Here is a 15,916-nt window from a genome sequence, read left to right as displayed (position 1 = left end):
TTCAGAGTGTGTGTGTATATATATATATATATATATATATATATATATATATATATATATATATATATATACTAGACTGATATTAATACACTGCCTGCACTGACTGAATATAGAGTAAACACTGAATATAAAGTCTATGTTAAATGCAGAGTATATATATATATATATATATATATATATATATATATATATATATATATATAAATATATATATATATTATATACACATATATACTAGGCTGACTGTATATATATATATATATATATATATATATGTGTGTGTGTATATATATATATATATATATATATATATATATATATATATATATACAAACAAATACACTGCCACTAACTGAATAACCTGCCTGCTTAATCTAACTCAAGCTATCTCTATGTCCATGCCAACAACACTACACACAGCCGCAATGTAAGCAGCCTTATATAGTGTGGGGCACCCTCTCTCAGCAGAGCGTGCTGTGATTGGCCAAAGCATGCTGGTCAGGTGCATGCTTTGGCCAATCATCATACAGCAATGCACTGCGATCTCGCAGTGCATTATGGGCATTCCGCGGCGCTCGAATTTCCTGCGAACGCCCCATATGTTTGGTTTGTTTTAGAACAAATGAACACCCGATGTTCGAGTCAAACTTACTTTTGACTCAAACTGCTGGCTCGTCCCTACATATAATACCCCGCTCCCATTGTGTTTAGCTGCTTAGGGGGCATAGAGGGGGAGGGAGCTGTAATTTACCACTATGTACATGTGTAACTCTATAGTCACATGGGCTACTCAGATGTGATAGGGAGAATGAACTGAAAACTGAGCATGTGCAGAGTTGTAACCACTGCTCTGCAAAATCTTTAGCTGAAATGGGGACATGAACAGAAGGGGGAGATAGAGAGCAGCAGATCAACCAGGTTTTTTGAAGAATGCAGAAAACAGATCTCATTGTGACTGAATGAGTGAGAAAATAGCATGTAATACACCATTTATTGATAGTTTTTTATGAGGTGGGTTTAGTGACACTTTAAGGATAGAAATTTGGGGTGGATAGATCATTAATAGGAGATGCAAAGGATAACAATGACAACTCCAGAGCTGGCAAGAATAAGTGTGCTATAGCAGCACTTATCTAAACAAATTTTTTTTTTGTCCTTTGGGAGGTGTATTCAGATCATCACCAGCCCAGCCGTTTCAGTTATCCTGCTCTTTCCTAAAAATGACACCTACACACACTATTCTTTGCACATAGAACTATGACAATAAAATAATCACTAGCATTCCCTTTAGATGAGCATGCTCACTAGACTGACTCAGTATTGGCCAGCTCAAGTAGATTGAACATCTACAGGGATGCTATGAATAGCTGCTTTTTTCTAATACTGGAACATATCACACACAGCCTCTCTTCTCCTTCTACCCTCAACCCCTTTTTTTTACAAGACACCATAGTGCATATTTCTTTTGAAAGTTGCTTGGAAAGCTTAAAGTAATTGTAAACGATCACCTTGTAAAACAGACCATTCAGTTTAAAATTTAAACAAAAAGTAATACATTTGTGTATAGATATAAAAAGCCATCACAAATACCTTTTCCCTCCCTTTTTATAAGTGATCACATTCCCTCTTCTCTCTCTATTCTCAGCTGCATAAAAGCTGGGGGGAGGAGAAACAGCATTACACTGAGCTTCTCAGTGAATGGCTGTTTGGAGGGGGAGGGGGGGGTGTATGCCAGGACAAGTCTACTCATTGGAGTTCCCAGCACAGCTAGAGAACTGGCCACAGTGTGCTCTCCTGCTTAGTGTGGTCAGTTTTTAGTAGTAAAGCAGAGGGACTGGCAGGAACACCAGGGATTTCACATAAAAGAAGCAATACAAAGAGAACAGGATACTTTCTCATACAAGTACGTAGTACAGCAGGCACATATCAGGAATATGAAATGCTAGGATAACAAACACTTTAAATGAAATGATTATGGATTTGTTGCATTTTATTATAAATGTTTTGGTGTTTACAAATGTAGCACCCTTGTCCTAAACAGGCCTGCTAGTAAATTTAGTGGTGCTAGGTGGTAACTAGCCTGGCTAATTTGTAGTCTTTGAAATGGGTTTCTCCTAATCTTGGGTTTAACTGTGATTTCTATCTTTTGTCAATAGGTGGCACTGTTACTTTTGGCATTAGTATGATAAATTAGAGTGAATTCGGTATTGAGTAAATTTGGGTGGGTGTGTGTGTAGCAGCAGCCGAGGTTTAGGCCTGAAGCCTGGGGCCTAACCACGTGTAAAGAGGCTCGGCCTGAGGGGAGCCTGATTGTTGCCATGAGGCATGAGAGAAGAAGTTGCTAGAGGGTCAACCACTCTTGTTGCTGGAGGCAGGTGTAAAGGATGGAGTTCTGATGGAGTACCAGAGGAGACTCTTCGTCAGCCAGGGACTGTAAAGTAGCTGGGAAAGCTTCAGGAGAGAACTTATCCAAGAGGTACAGCGGGTAGCTGTAAGTAAAGCTTGAAGGAGTACAGTGGGTAACTGTGAGTAAAGCTTGAAGAAATACAGAGGGTATGTGTGAGTAAAGCTTGAGGAGAAGTACAGCGGTTAGCTGTAAGGAAAACTTGAGGAATCCAGCAGATAGCTGTGAGCTAAGCTTGAGGATCTACAGTGGGATACTGTGAGTAAAGTTGTTGCTATATTAGACAGCAGTTGCTACGAAATAGAGATTGCTGCATTCAGCTTAAAGGCCCTTTTTCTGTATTGCTGTCTGCCTACTTTTATTTTTGTCCAAGGAGTCTGCCAAGTTGCTATTGGATTTGCCTAAGGGTGTCCTGTGCCCTACCCCTCTCTCCCACTGTTCCTGTTAAGAGAAATACAACATATAAAGTGAGTGGTGCCCATCTTTCCACCTTGCACTACACCCACCACACCTAGTAATCTACACCCTGATGAGGAATGTCAGCTCTCTCTGACTCTGGGGGTTACCCCTAGGCCTCTGGAGGTTGGGGAGAGCACTACACAAACTTATAAAGTAATAGTAAATAGTAAAGTAATCTTTTATGCCACTCGTGTAACTACTTATATCTTCTTTGTAGAAACAAATATTGCTTCCAGGTCACTGAGTTCACAAAGCTTGCCCAACTTCAATCAGAAATTAAGATCTTTACCTAATGAAAAATCATATATACAAAACCACTATATATTCCCCTTACATGTCGTGCCACATATGGCAGTGCTGCAGTGAGGGTGACAACCTCTCACCTATGGTACTGTTGTGGCTGCCAAGCAATCTGGACTCCTGAAAGCTGCCCATTTACAGACAGATCACTCACCAAGAACTGCATGATCTCTGCCTTTGCCTTGGTCACATCTCTAGAGACGCTTTCCTGTGTTCCTGTTAAAGACTTGCTTGGCTGACATTCCCTCTGGCTCCAGATCCTGCTTGCTGTTCTACTACGCTCATCTCTGGCTCCCTGACATTTTGGCTTGTCTGACTATCTGTTGCGGTTCCTGAACTTTGGCTATGTTTTGATTACGTTTAATCTGTTTACCTATTTTTATTATTATTAAACAAGTGAGATTTAACTGTACTTCTGTCTCAGTCTGATTGATGGTTTCTGACACTTCTGAACTAGAACCTTTGTAGACTTTGCTCTACAATTAACTGATGAGTGCCCAGCGGTTCCAATGAATCATCCCCCTGTCTGTTGTAAAATAGGAATAGGTGCTAATTGGTCTCAAAAGTCTTTCAGCATTCTGGAAAATCCCTTTGTGCAATAATAAGCACTTATATAACTCACACTTGCTGGCTATCACTTGGAATTTAAAGTGACACTAAACTTTGGTTTAAAAGTATGTATTCTTCACTCAGAAAAGTATATTGCTCTCAGCACTCTCCAAATCTCCAAATTCCAGTTTTTTTTTTTTTATTGCTGCCGTAATTTGACTTGCTATTAGAGGGTGGCTACCTTCACTCTCCATGGTCCCACTGCATGTAGGAATGTAGCCACCCTCTTTTGCTCACTCTGGAGAAGGACTTGGACTATGGGGTGTGTAGTGTGCATGCAGCAGCAGTCATGACAGAAACTAATGTGCACTGCTTGTTCTAAACAAAAGGAAGTGAGGGAGGAAATGAGAGGTTTGGGAGCTCACAGTGGATGTTACATGGAGGTAGAAAAACAATGTAAAGACAAACAGATTACAGGGCCAAGTGGTTGTAAAAGCTGAAGGTTTCTTTTTACCTTCATGCATTCTATGCATGAAAGTAAAAATCCTTCTGTGTGCACCCCGAGCCCCATCTCGATCCAGTTATGTGCATGGGCGCAGTGGCTCTCCCAGGTCTCTCCATACTCATTGGCTGAGACCCAGCAGTGGGAGCCAATATCTCCCACTGCTATCAATCACAGGCAGTGAGGAGGCAGCGGGGGTGGGGCCCCCTGTCTTTATGGACACACAGAGTCGGCTCAGGAGCAAGCACGCACCAGTGCCCCCATAGCAAGCGGCTTGCTATGGGGGCACTCGGCAAGGCGGAGGGGCAAGGAGCACCGGCGGGGGACCCAAGAAGAGGGGGACCGGGGCTGCTCTGTGCAAAACCACTGCACAGAGCAGATAAGTATAACATGTTTATTGAAAAAAAAAAGTGAGAGTTTAAAGCGGTTGTTACCCCATTTCATATTCCTGATATGTGCCTGCTGTACCATGTACTTGTATGAGAAAGTATCCTTTTTTCTTTGTCTTGCTTCCTTTGTGTGAAATCCCTGGTGTTCCTGCCTGCCCCTCTGCTTTCCTATTAAAAACTGACCACACTAAGTAAGAGAGCACAACATGGTCAGTTCTCTAGGTATGCTGGGAACTCCGTATGCTCTCCTCCAATGATCAGACTTGTCATGATGTGCCCCTGCTGCACAGCCATTCACTGGGAATCTCAGTGTGCTGCTGCTTCTCCTCCCCCAGCTCTTATGCAGCTGAGAACAGAGGGAATGTGATCACTTACTCATTGGTGTGCGCAGCTTATTGCATTAGGGTGTGCGCCCCAGAGTACAAACACACATGAATGTATGTCAGCAGTGCAGTGGACGGTGCTAGTAGAGCAAAGATTGGTGTCAGCAGGCCGGTGGACAGTGTCTGTAGGTTTTTATTTTTATTATTTTTTACAATATTATTTTTTATTATTTTTTACAGTTTTTTTTAGGAGCCCCCACTATGGGGCTTTGGTGAAATATCAAAGGTCTAAACAGACCCCTGATGTCTCACTTTTGAGATAGAAAAAGTAATTGAGGACAGAGATTCCCCAGTCCCTTTCTTTGCAGCCTGCAGTAAACATAGTTTACTATGATTCAGTTAAAAATAAAGATAGGAGTGATCAGTATGGATCACTCACTGTGCTTATTCAAAAAAGGAAGGGGCCAGTTAATTAAATATTTATCAGCCCCTTCCCCGCACCTGAGAGGAGAGGAGGGAAGCTGGCAGTACTGCAGGGGGGAGCAGGGGGAATCTGCACTGCACAGTGCACAGGGAGATTAGGGTGTGCCCAGGCACACCTGGCACACCCTATGCGCATGCCTATGCAGTTACTTATAAAAAAGGGAAAAAAGGTATTTAGAATGTTTTTTTTTTTTTTTTTTTTAATATATATATCTATACAAAAATGTTTTGCCTTTCATTTCTATTTTAAATGGAATGGGTTGTTTTACAAGGTCAATCACTTTAATATCACTTCAAGTAGTAGATGTGTATGGATTATTTTTGAGAACAAGGATAGTGTCACTTTGCAATCACAGGTGCTGCTCATGCCATTTGCATTTTTAGGATTGATTTACTGAGGGCAGAGATGATGCTCTCTTTGCAGGAAAAGTTGCACCTTGCAGGGGAATTTTCCCAGAATTCAGTGAACCATTCACATGCAAGGTAAATTAGAAAAATAGCACCCGATTGGACGGGTAACATCAGCAGAGCTTCACCTCATTCACAAAGCTCTGGGGATAAATCCCTTGCAAAGTGCAGGTTCCCTAGCAAAGTGAACAGTCTATTTGCCTTTAATAAATCAACCCCCTTGTATGTGCGGCCAGCATAAAATGTTAACAGTTTTCACCTAGCCAGCCCTAACATAACAGATCTCCTAGAGAAAATGAAGAGGAAGCACCAGTGTCACACTAAATGGAGATAATTCTTAGCACTTCTTCCTTGCAAACAGTATTTAAAATGCTAAAGATGACATAAATCTTCCAATACACAGAAAAACAGACCCTTTTTCCCCTCTCTCTCTCCCCCCATCATCCTCATCATAAACTCTTCCCTCAATGTGCCATCCCAGGGACCAGGAGCCAGGTGATTATCCTAATTAATGCCTATCTAATTAAATTACTGTCAGCAGCTAACCAATGGCAGCAGGCGTCTCTTCCTCCTCCAGTGCAGAAGGATCAGAAGTGACTGTTGTCTTATTGCTGCATATCGTCAATTGGCCAATCTGTGCCCAAAGAAAAAGTGGAACAAAGCTCTGGGAGGCAAGGCAATGATGAAGAGTGCTAGGCTAGGACATTAATTGTTCCCTTGGATCTGTGCCTCTTTTTTTCTTTTTTTTTTTAAGGGCTTTCCAATAACAGGGGGCTGAGGGGTTAGTTGGGTGCTAGCTATGCAGCTGGATCATTGCATCTCTCCTTCTATCATGCTCTCCAAGAAATTCCTCAGTGTGAGCACCAGTTACCCCCATCCAGGCACTTCTGAGCTTGCTTTGCATGATCATCCCATAATCTCTACTTCTGACAACCTGGAGAGAAGTTCACCTCTGAAAAAAACGAGCAGGGGGATGACGAATCAGTCAGATCCAGACAATTTCCCTGACTCCAAGGAGGCACCAGGGGACGGCCAGAGGAGTAAGCTGTCTCCTGTCTTGGATGGGCTTTCTGAGATTCGTCATAATTTCGATGGATCAGCAGCAGATCGCTATCTCCTCCCTCAGTCCACTCAGTCCCATTCTGCAGCCGCGGCTCCCACTTCTACCATGTTCCCCTACCCAAGCCAGCATGGACCTGCTCACCCAGCCTTCTCCATCGGAAGCCCCAGCAGATACATGGCTCACCACTCAGTCATCGCCAATGGAGCTTACAACAGCCTGCTTGGCAATTCTTCCCCACAAGGCTACCCTGGCACCGGATACCCCTACACCCAGCAGTATGGGCACTCCTACCAAGGGGCACCTTTCTACCAGTTCTCCACCGCCCAACCTGGACTGGTACCGGGCAAGGCACAGGTCTACCTCTGCAACCGGCCACTATGGCTCAAATTCCATCGGCACCAGACCGAGATGATCATCACCAAGCAAGGAAGGTGGGTGCTGTGCCCAGAGGGTGCCCCGACCTGTGCCCTACGTTTGGATCGGGTGTCCTTTCTTCCTGGACAATTTTATATATTTTATTTACAAATGCTTCCCCACTTTTATTTATTTTTTTACATTTTTGCTTATTTAATTTTGTAGTGTTTTTATGCAATAGCTTTATTTATAAGCAAAAATACAGAAGGAGAGGATTTAACCGTACTATTTTTACAATGAAAATACATATTATCCTCTTATATTATTATAAGATGATTTTTTTTTTGTTATTGTTAATATTACTGTTATTTGTTATTGTTATGATGTTGTGTGATTTTTGGTGCATTGTTTAACTCTACTGTTATTATGTTGCATTGTGTGTTTTTTTGTTGTTACTGTTATTTTTTTTTTTTTTTTTTTGCTATTTTAGCAGCAACAATTAATCTGTAATTAAGTTAGTGTAAGTTAGTGTTTTATTTTTTATTTTATTTTTTTGTGTGTGATGTTTTGCTGTATTTTTTTAACGCTACTGTTATTATATTGCTTTGTGTGCTTTTTTTGTTGTTAGCTTTGTTGTTGTTTTATTTTATTTTATTTTTTTTGTGTGTGTGTTTTTTGCTGTATTTTTTTAACACTACTGTTATTATGTTGCTTTTTGTGCTTTTTTATTGTTAGTGTTGTTTTTATTTGTGATTTGTTTGCTGTATTTTCTTTTAACACTACTGTTATGTTGCTTTGTGTGCTTTTTTTGTTTTTGTTTTTTTTTTCTTTTTTAATGTGTTTTTTTTTTTTTTTTTTTTTGCTGTATTTTTTAACACTACTGTTATTGTGTTGCTTTGTGCCCTTTTTTGTTTTTGTCTTTTTCTTTTTTTTTTGTGTTTTTTTTTTTCCTGTTTTTTTTTAACACTACTGTTATTATGTTGCTTTGTGTGCATTTTTTTTCTTTTTTTTTAGTTTTAACATTACTCTGTATACATAGATAGCTTTTTTTTCTATTAGGCTCCATGCACACTGGCTTAAAAAACATTGCTTCTACAGGAGTTTTGTGTAGTTGTGTGCGTTTTTAGAAACCTAGTTTCTAAAAAAAAATACATTACTTAATGTTGAAAATCATTTTTGTAAGTAAATATTTTCCTTAAATTATTATCATTGTTATTATTATTATCAATATTATTATTAGTAGTAGTATTTATTATTATTGTTATTATTATTACTACTACTATTAGTAGTAGTAAAAGTGTATTATTATTATTATTACTACTACTCTTAGTAGTACTAGTGTACTATTATAATTCCTATTATTATTATTATTATTATTATTATTATTCCTCCTCCTCCTGTTATTATTCCTATTATTATTAGTAATAGTAGTATAATATTTGTAATTATTATTGTATGGTGTTGCTAAATAATTTGAAAAAAATGACTTTTTCTGTATGGTATTTTTTTTATCTTCCATACTTTTATTTTTATTAAGATACATTTCCTGTTTTTTTTTCTTCTATCCATTAGACGCATGTTCCCATTTCTGAGTTTTAACATCTCCGGCCTGGACCCCACAGCCCACTACAATATCTTTGTAGACGTGATACTGGCTGATCCCAATCACTGGAGATTTCAAGGGGGCAAGTGGGTGCCTTGTGGAAAGGCGGACACCAATGTACAAGGCGAGTCCCAATTAACACTTTCCCTTTTTAGTCTCTGACACTCTTTTAGGTGAGAAACATTAATTAGAGTCTTTTGTGATCTGAAAAGAAAAAAAAAAAGCCTTGCCATAGGAGCAGATGATAGAGGGAAAAAAGAAGCTAGAGGGGAAAAAAATAACAATATGCAAATTTTGGAATCTTTGTATGTGGAATAAAAGGATTAATGATAAGGTTGATTAAAAATTTCAGAAAATGTAATTTGCACCCGTCTGTTTGTCTTGTAACAGGTAACAGGGTGTACATGCATCCGGACTCTCCCAACACAGGAGCCCATTGGATGAGACAGGAGATCTCATTTGGAAAGATGAAACTCACTAATAACAAGGGGGCTTCCAATAACACCGGTCAGGTTAGTGGAATCTGCTAATTAGCGGGTGGATTGTAAGGTTCTTGTATTAGAAGTTCTACTCACCAGCAGTAAACGATAGAGCAGTGCAGCCCTTGTAGTCAGTTCCTCCCAGCCTGCCCAGCATGGAGTATATTTTTAGCATGTGTGTCATTGAACGCCATCTGCATAAGCCATCTCCAACACTTGCAGATCAGCCTGGAATAAATTACCCTGCAAACTATAGGAGCTGCTGCGATTGGAAAATTCGCTTGAAATTAGAAACGACTTGCTCCATGGTGGTGCATGTCGGTGTGCATGTTTCCCTGAGACTGCTGCCTCCTACGTTTGTGTCTGGCTGAGGGAGCCTTTCTCTAGAAAGCTGTATATCCATCCAGATATAGAACCCATGATCCATATACATCCATAGCCAGCCAGCAATGCATCTGTGTCCCAATGTCACCTGATCACCCGTCTCTGATGTTGCCTTGGCAGATGGTCGTCTTACAGTCTTTGCACAAGTACCAGCCGCGGCTGCATGTGGTGGAAGTGAATGAAGATGGCACAGAGGATACCAGCCAGCCTGGCAGAGTGCAGACCTTCACATTCCCGGAGACCCAATTCATCGCAGTCACTGCCTACCAGAACACCGATGTAAATACACCTTTCTCCTTATAGCAGAATATATTGTATGTAGGGGCATCATAAAAATCATTGGTGTCAATAGCAACAATCATAAAAACAACAATAATACAAAATGACCATCTGTACACTACCACGTCTGCAAAAATAATCGGTTTGTAATAACATGCATCGATTACAAAAATAAAAAATAATAGCAACAATAACATTCATATATAATCACCTACATAAAGTATATCTGCTACTACTACTACTACCTAAAAATATATAAACAACAATAATAAAATCCGATCCATATCATCATTAACACATAATAACAATATTAATAATAATAATCTATTATAATACAAGTGCAATTACTATTATTATTATTATTATTATTATTATCTATGATTATATGGCTAATTTCTTCTTATTGTTTATATATATATATATATATATATATATATATATATATATATATATATATATATATATATATTTGTGGTATTAGCAGTATTGATCGGTTGTGTGGATAATGAAAAAACAATATGTGTGTGTATAGATAGATAGATAGATAGATAGATAGATAGATAGATAGATAGATAGATAGATAGATAATTACAATAGTAATAATAATCATACATACATATAGTAAAAAAATTCAAAAAACAATATATATATGTGTGTGTAGATTAAAAAGATGGATTTATCAGTTTATCAGTCTCTCTATATAATAATATTATGGGACATGTATTATAGATAGTGTAATCATTATAAAACGGGTCGGTTTAGGATTATTATGATTATAATGACATATGGGTGGATTTACATATGTGTGCCAAAATTTATATATGTGTGTGTATTATATATATATAATATTCTCTCTCTCTCTCTCTCTCTCTCTCTCTCTCTCTCTCTCTCTATAATCACACTGATAAATCCATCTTGATATAATTGCCCTAGGCCGATCAATGTAATAATGACTACAGTAACAAAACTCAGCAATCTATATTATATGTTCTTTTTTTCATTCTGAGCTGTACTTCCATAAAGAAGGCAGTTGGGTGACAGAAGCTTGTACAAGCAGGTCGCACTCATTAATTAGAACTTCAATGTTTTCTAGATTGGATTTGTAGAAAGGTCAAAGCAGTTGTATATTTCATTTTATATAATATATTTGCTCAGTTTAATTGTGGTGGCCAGAGTCTTGTTTATTGTGTTAAAAGTAGAGATTTCCTTCTTATCGGAAGATAGTTTGGCAACAATAGGGGCTAATTTGTTCAAGTCGTTTATTACACCCTTATGTCCAGTCCAGGGATTGTATATTTTGGAAATCATCTGAACCGGATAAACTGAACTACACTGGTATTGAACATGAGCTCATTGCTTTAAAAGCTATAAGAAATTTACATGATCCATAAATTATCCGAAAGACCAACTCACAGCACAGATAGAACTAGTCATAGCGTTCTTTTTGCATAGGCTGCTCATTTAAGTTTGAATTCACTTATGATGTTGCTGAAATATATTCAAATTCCATTTTCTTTTGTCAGATCACTCAACTCAAAATTGACCATAACCCCTTTGCCAAAGGATTTCGAGATAACTATGACACGTAAGTATAGAACTGAAGTATAGAACGAAAAATAAGGAAAAAAAATAAAAAAATAAGGAACTTAAGGAATATATATATATATATATATATATATATATATATATATATATATATATATATATATATATATATTATATTTAACTAAATCCATGCTGATGGTAGCCACTATTACTTTACAGCAAAAATTATTTTTTTTTTATCAGTCAAAACTGTAATCAATCAACCAATAGTGTGAAAAGGTTCTTATCTACCATCTGGTATAGGACCGATTTACTAAAGCAGCAATCCTAGACTGATGGGTTCTCTGCCTGTATGTCCTCCTTGATATATTTAACCTCCTTGGTGTTCAGGCCTTGTTAAATAAGCAGTGTGGCAGTTCATTATTATATAATAACACCGAATACATGCTTCTATAATTACATGCTGAGGATACCTGAACTAAAAATAAAAAAACCACTACCTCTTCTACTTGCGCTAGAATGTGTACTGGCTGAAACAATCATGGTTCAGGTAGTAGATGATAAATAAGATAGTTATGACTTGAAAGAGGAGTAATGGACACTATTGGAATCTAAAGTTATGGTTATGTTTCTGTTAAAATTTGTTGCAGTTTAGGACTTGGATACATTTTACTACACTTTTTGATGTTTATTTTGAGTTCATAGATAATTAGGTACAGACAATGCCCAAGCTCTGCATCAATAGTTTATTTGTGTTTTATTGTTCACTATACTCATTACATATTTTGATTTCTCCTGGACAATTAAAAAAAAGTTCAAAAATTACGTATTCATGTTGTTTAAAGGAAATTAAAGACTGCATTCATGTTATAGCCTAGATATAAACCAAGTTGTCGATATATATATATATATATATATATATATATATATATATATATATATATATATATATATATATATATATATTTATAATATTACATAAAATCCCAAAGTGTGCACACTCATAAAGTTCTCTTCTCTCTACATTTTCTTTTCTTTCCTTTCCTTTCTTTCTCTCTCCCTGCCCCCACCCTAATTCTTTCTTTTTTCTTTCTCTTTCTTTCTGTCTTTCTTTCTTTTTTCCCCCTTTGCTTTCCTTTTTTTTATCTATTCTTCTGTCTTTCTTTTTTTTCTTTCCTCCCTCTTTCCCTCCCTCCCTCCCTTCCTTCTTCATATATTTAAATATTTTCAGAACAATTCCCATGTTTAAACTGTTAGTATAACAGATTTATTTAGCTGCTTTACAGATGTTACCTCTTGCTTTGCAGGATCTACACTGGCTGTGATCTAGACCGGCTCACTCCATCACCCAATGATTCTCCCAGGTCCCAGATAGTGCCCGGTGCTCGTTACGCCATGGCCAGCTCGTTTCTGCAAGACCAATTTGTCACCAACTATGCCAAGTCCCGATTTCACCCCCCGGGGTCGATACCAGGACCAGGGACCGATCGCAGTGTCCCCCATACTAATGGTTTACTGTCCCCTCAGCAAGGTGAGGACCCTGGGGCCCCTTCTCCTCAGCGCTGGTTTGTTACCCCGGCTAATAACAGGTTGGACTTCACCACTGCTTCTGCTTATGACACCGCCACAGACTTTGCCGGCAATGCCGCCACGCTGTTGTCTTACGCGGCGGCGGGAGTTAAGGCACTTCCCCTGCCGACTGCAGGTTGCGCTGGGCGTCCTCTTGGCTACTACAGCGATCCTACAGGCTGGGGAGCGCGGAGCCCGCCACAGTATTGCACCAAGACGGGCTCTGTTCTCTCCTGTTGGGCCCCAGGGGCCAGGGTAGGCGCTGCAAACCCCTACCTGTCTGGGGCAGACGACACCGACAGCTTAGCCGCAGATAGGTCTCCTTTAGGTGAGGACACCAAACCCAAAGACCTATCCGACTCCAGCTGGATTGAGACACCACCCTCAATCAAATCTATGGACTCCTCCGACTCCGGAATTTATGAGCAGGCAAAGAGAAGGCGGCTCTCCCCCTCCGACCCGGCAGTGTCTGGCAGTTCCTCACCCCTAAAAAGTGAAGTTCTGCCCACTAGGGACTGTGAAAAGAACTGTGCCAAGGACCTTGGCTACTATGGCTTCTACACTCATACCTAAACCCTTCACTGTCTCTCAGCCAAGGTCTGCTACCTTGAGGACTTTCCAATGACCGAGTTCTTGGCCAATGTCTTAGGACTTGCAGATACTTCATCTATGTCATATGGGTTCTGCATTGAGCAGAAAGCGTTGACCACCGGCCACAGACCGTTTGCTTGCCACGTTAAGAACACTCTATTGAGTAACAGCACTGACACCTCAGCTATAATTCTAGTTTCCCCCACTTATCTCCATGGTCATCTGCACTGCAGCACAAGTCACGCCATAGGCATCAACTATAGGAATAATTCAGCTCCGCGGACAGCCGCGGCAGTTCAGCACAGCGGACAGCAGCCTCAGTTTCAGCACCGCGGACAGCAGCAGCAGTTTCAGCACCGCGGATAGCGGTGGGTTCAGTTCTATGGACATCATAGGTTCGGCACCTTGAAGAACCATCGACTTTTTTGCAGCAACTTGGATGAACTCCAGCCTCCTCAGCTGCCTGCTCCTGGTTTATTCCTCTGTAGCAAGTCTTATAAGAGGTTGCCTACTCTGAACACCAACCCTATACAGCGCTTCCTCCCATGGCCATTACCATTCATGGTAGGAATGTTCAACAAACTTACAATTATCCTCCCAAATGACTGTCATTTTGTAACTTTTGTGAAGTCGCCAGCACAGCTAAAAAAAAAGTCATTTTATTTAGTCATGTATTTATTTAACCCTTTTACAATAACCATGGCACTGGGGAAAAAATTAAAAACCATAAACTCGTTTGCACAGTTCACATAAGTATTTTATATCCACAGTTTCCGATAGGACTTGCACAACAATTGTGTCATATTTATGGTTTACAGGCAATACCATATCACTCAATAACCATAGAAAGCTTAATTTATTTTCCTTTAATTATGTTATTTATTGTGCCAAATGCAGGACGTTGCCAAACACATTTTATAACTACAGATTCTTTTCTTTTATTCAAATGCAGTAGTTTTTTCTTCCCTGCTTTTAAATGTTCATTTTCGTGTTATTTTTAATCCACTATTTTATGGCAAATTATTATCCAATACTTTAAGTTTCTGAACTGCTGGTGACATAGTGTAGTGAAAACAAAATGTGAATTGTATATTTATGCATTCTAGGGCAACAAAATGTCTTTTTTTTCTATTAAATAGATGTCTTGAAATTATAGTCTAGTTGCATTTATTTTTTATTTTTTATACTTTATTTATTTTGTTCCACATGTAAGCAAAAGTAACCTGCACAATTATGTTTTGCGGGGAAACATTTTTGTTTATTTTATACAGCTCTAAAATATTATATTCAAAATCTGTTAACATTGGAAAAGAGAAATTGAGTTTTCTCTAGATTCTATTTGTTTACCTACTGGGTTCTCCTTTCTAAGAAAAAAAATATTTTAATGTAATATGTTTAGCAAAAGTTCTGTAAATATTTATTTCCCATTTATTTTTGCTTCATTTCCTCGTTCAGTTATTCATTTATTTATTTTTTGTCTGTGAGTTCCATACGTTTGAAGAAACTGTTTTGCCTAGATATGTATCGCTTGTTTGTATTGTCTGTATTTCGACAACTAAAATAAACCCAGAACAAAAAAAAAAACAAAAAACTGAAATGTTTTCTAAACTGGCGTTTTACCTTTTCTTGAACTGATAACATATGATTTTAACAGGATTTTTCTTATGCCTGCCTATCAGTCTTAATTGAATTAGTCTATTAATTTAGTGTAAGCTAATGATTGTATGCAGAAGGGGCCATTAAATAAATAGGCTGTTCTAATAGGTTGCATACCAATCTATTTCTGTTTCAAATAAATGTAGCAAAGCTAAAAGATATAATAGAATACATAGCAATCTATCTCTGTTTCAAATAAATGTAGCAAAGCTAAAAAAAAAAATAAAATAAAATATTACCAACAAATATTACCAATGAATGAATGAATAAATAACTTTGTATTTGGATGTGGGGCTGCTTGAATCCTGCAATGCTGGTTATTAAATCAATTATAAGTAGTATAGAGAATATGTACCAACTGAACAATTACCCTGTATATATGTATATGGCAATGGTATTGGCATGTATAGTATTTTTTTTTTTTTATTTCTGCAACAGTTATAACTTTTATTTCCATTTAAATCGCTGTTGTCCATGAATGCAATTCTTTATAGAATTCCAGATTGTTTATTTTATTTTTTTTTAAACTTGTGCAGATATAAATGATTAGGCGCTGCTAGTTGATGGCATTTTCAC

General features: G+C 38.3%; 1 protein-coding gene across 1 annotated transcript; it reads left to right on the top strand.

Moving 5' to 3' along the window:
• The first annotated feature begins 6,394 nt into the window (after window positions 1-6,394).
• On the top strand, window positions 6,395-15,252 carry TBR1 (T-box brain transcription factor 1). The gene is made up of 6 exons (XM_073634050.1): window positions 6,395-7,311; window positions 8,807-8,961; window positions 9,228-9,349; window positions 9,821-9,979; window positions 11,503-11,564; window positions 12,832-15,252. Exons 1-6 carry the CDS (start codon window positions 6,617-6,619, stop codon window positions 13,664-13,666), a joined length of 2,028 nt encoding a protein of 675 aa, XP_073490151.1. The 5' UTR covers window positions 6,395-6,616; the 3' UTR covers window positions 13,667-15,252.
• The last annotated feature ends 664 nt before the right edge of the window (window positions 15,253-15,916 follow it).

Source organism: Aquarana catesbeiana, linkage group LG06, assembly GCF_042186555.1.
Source record: "Aquarana catesbeiana isolate 2022-GZ linkage group LG06, ASM4218655v1, whole genome shotgun sequence".
NCBI lineage: Eukaryota > Metazoa > Chordata > Amphibia > Anura > Ranidae > Aquarana > Aquarana catesbeiana.
The sequence above is the reverse complement of the archived record's forward strand: the minus strand, read 5'-3'. Positions and strand labels throughout refer to the sequence as shown.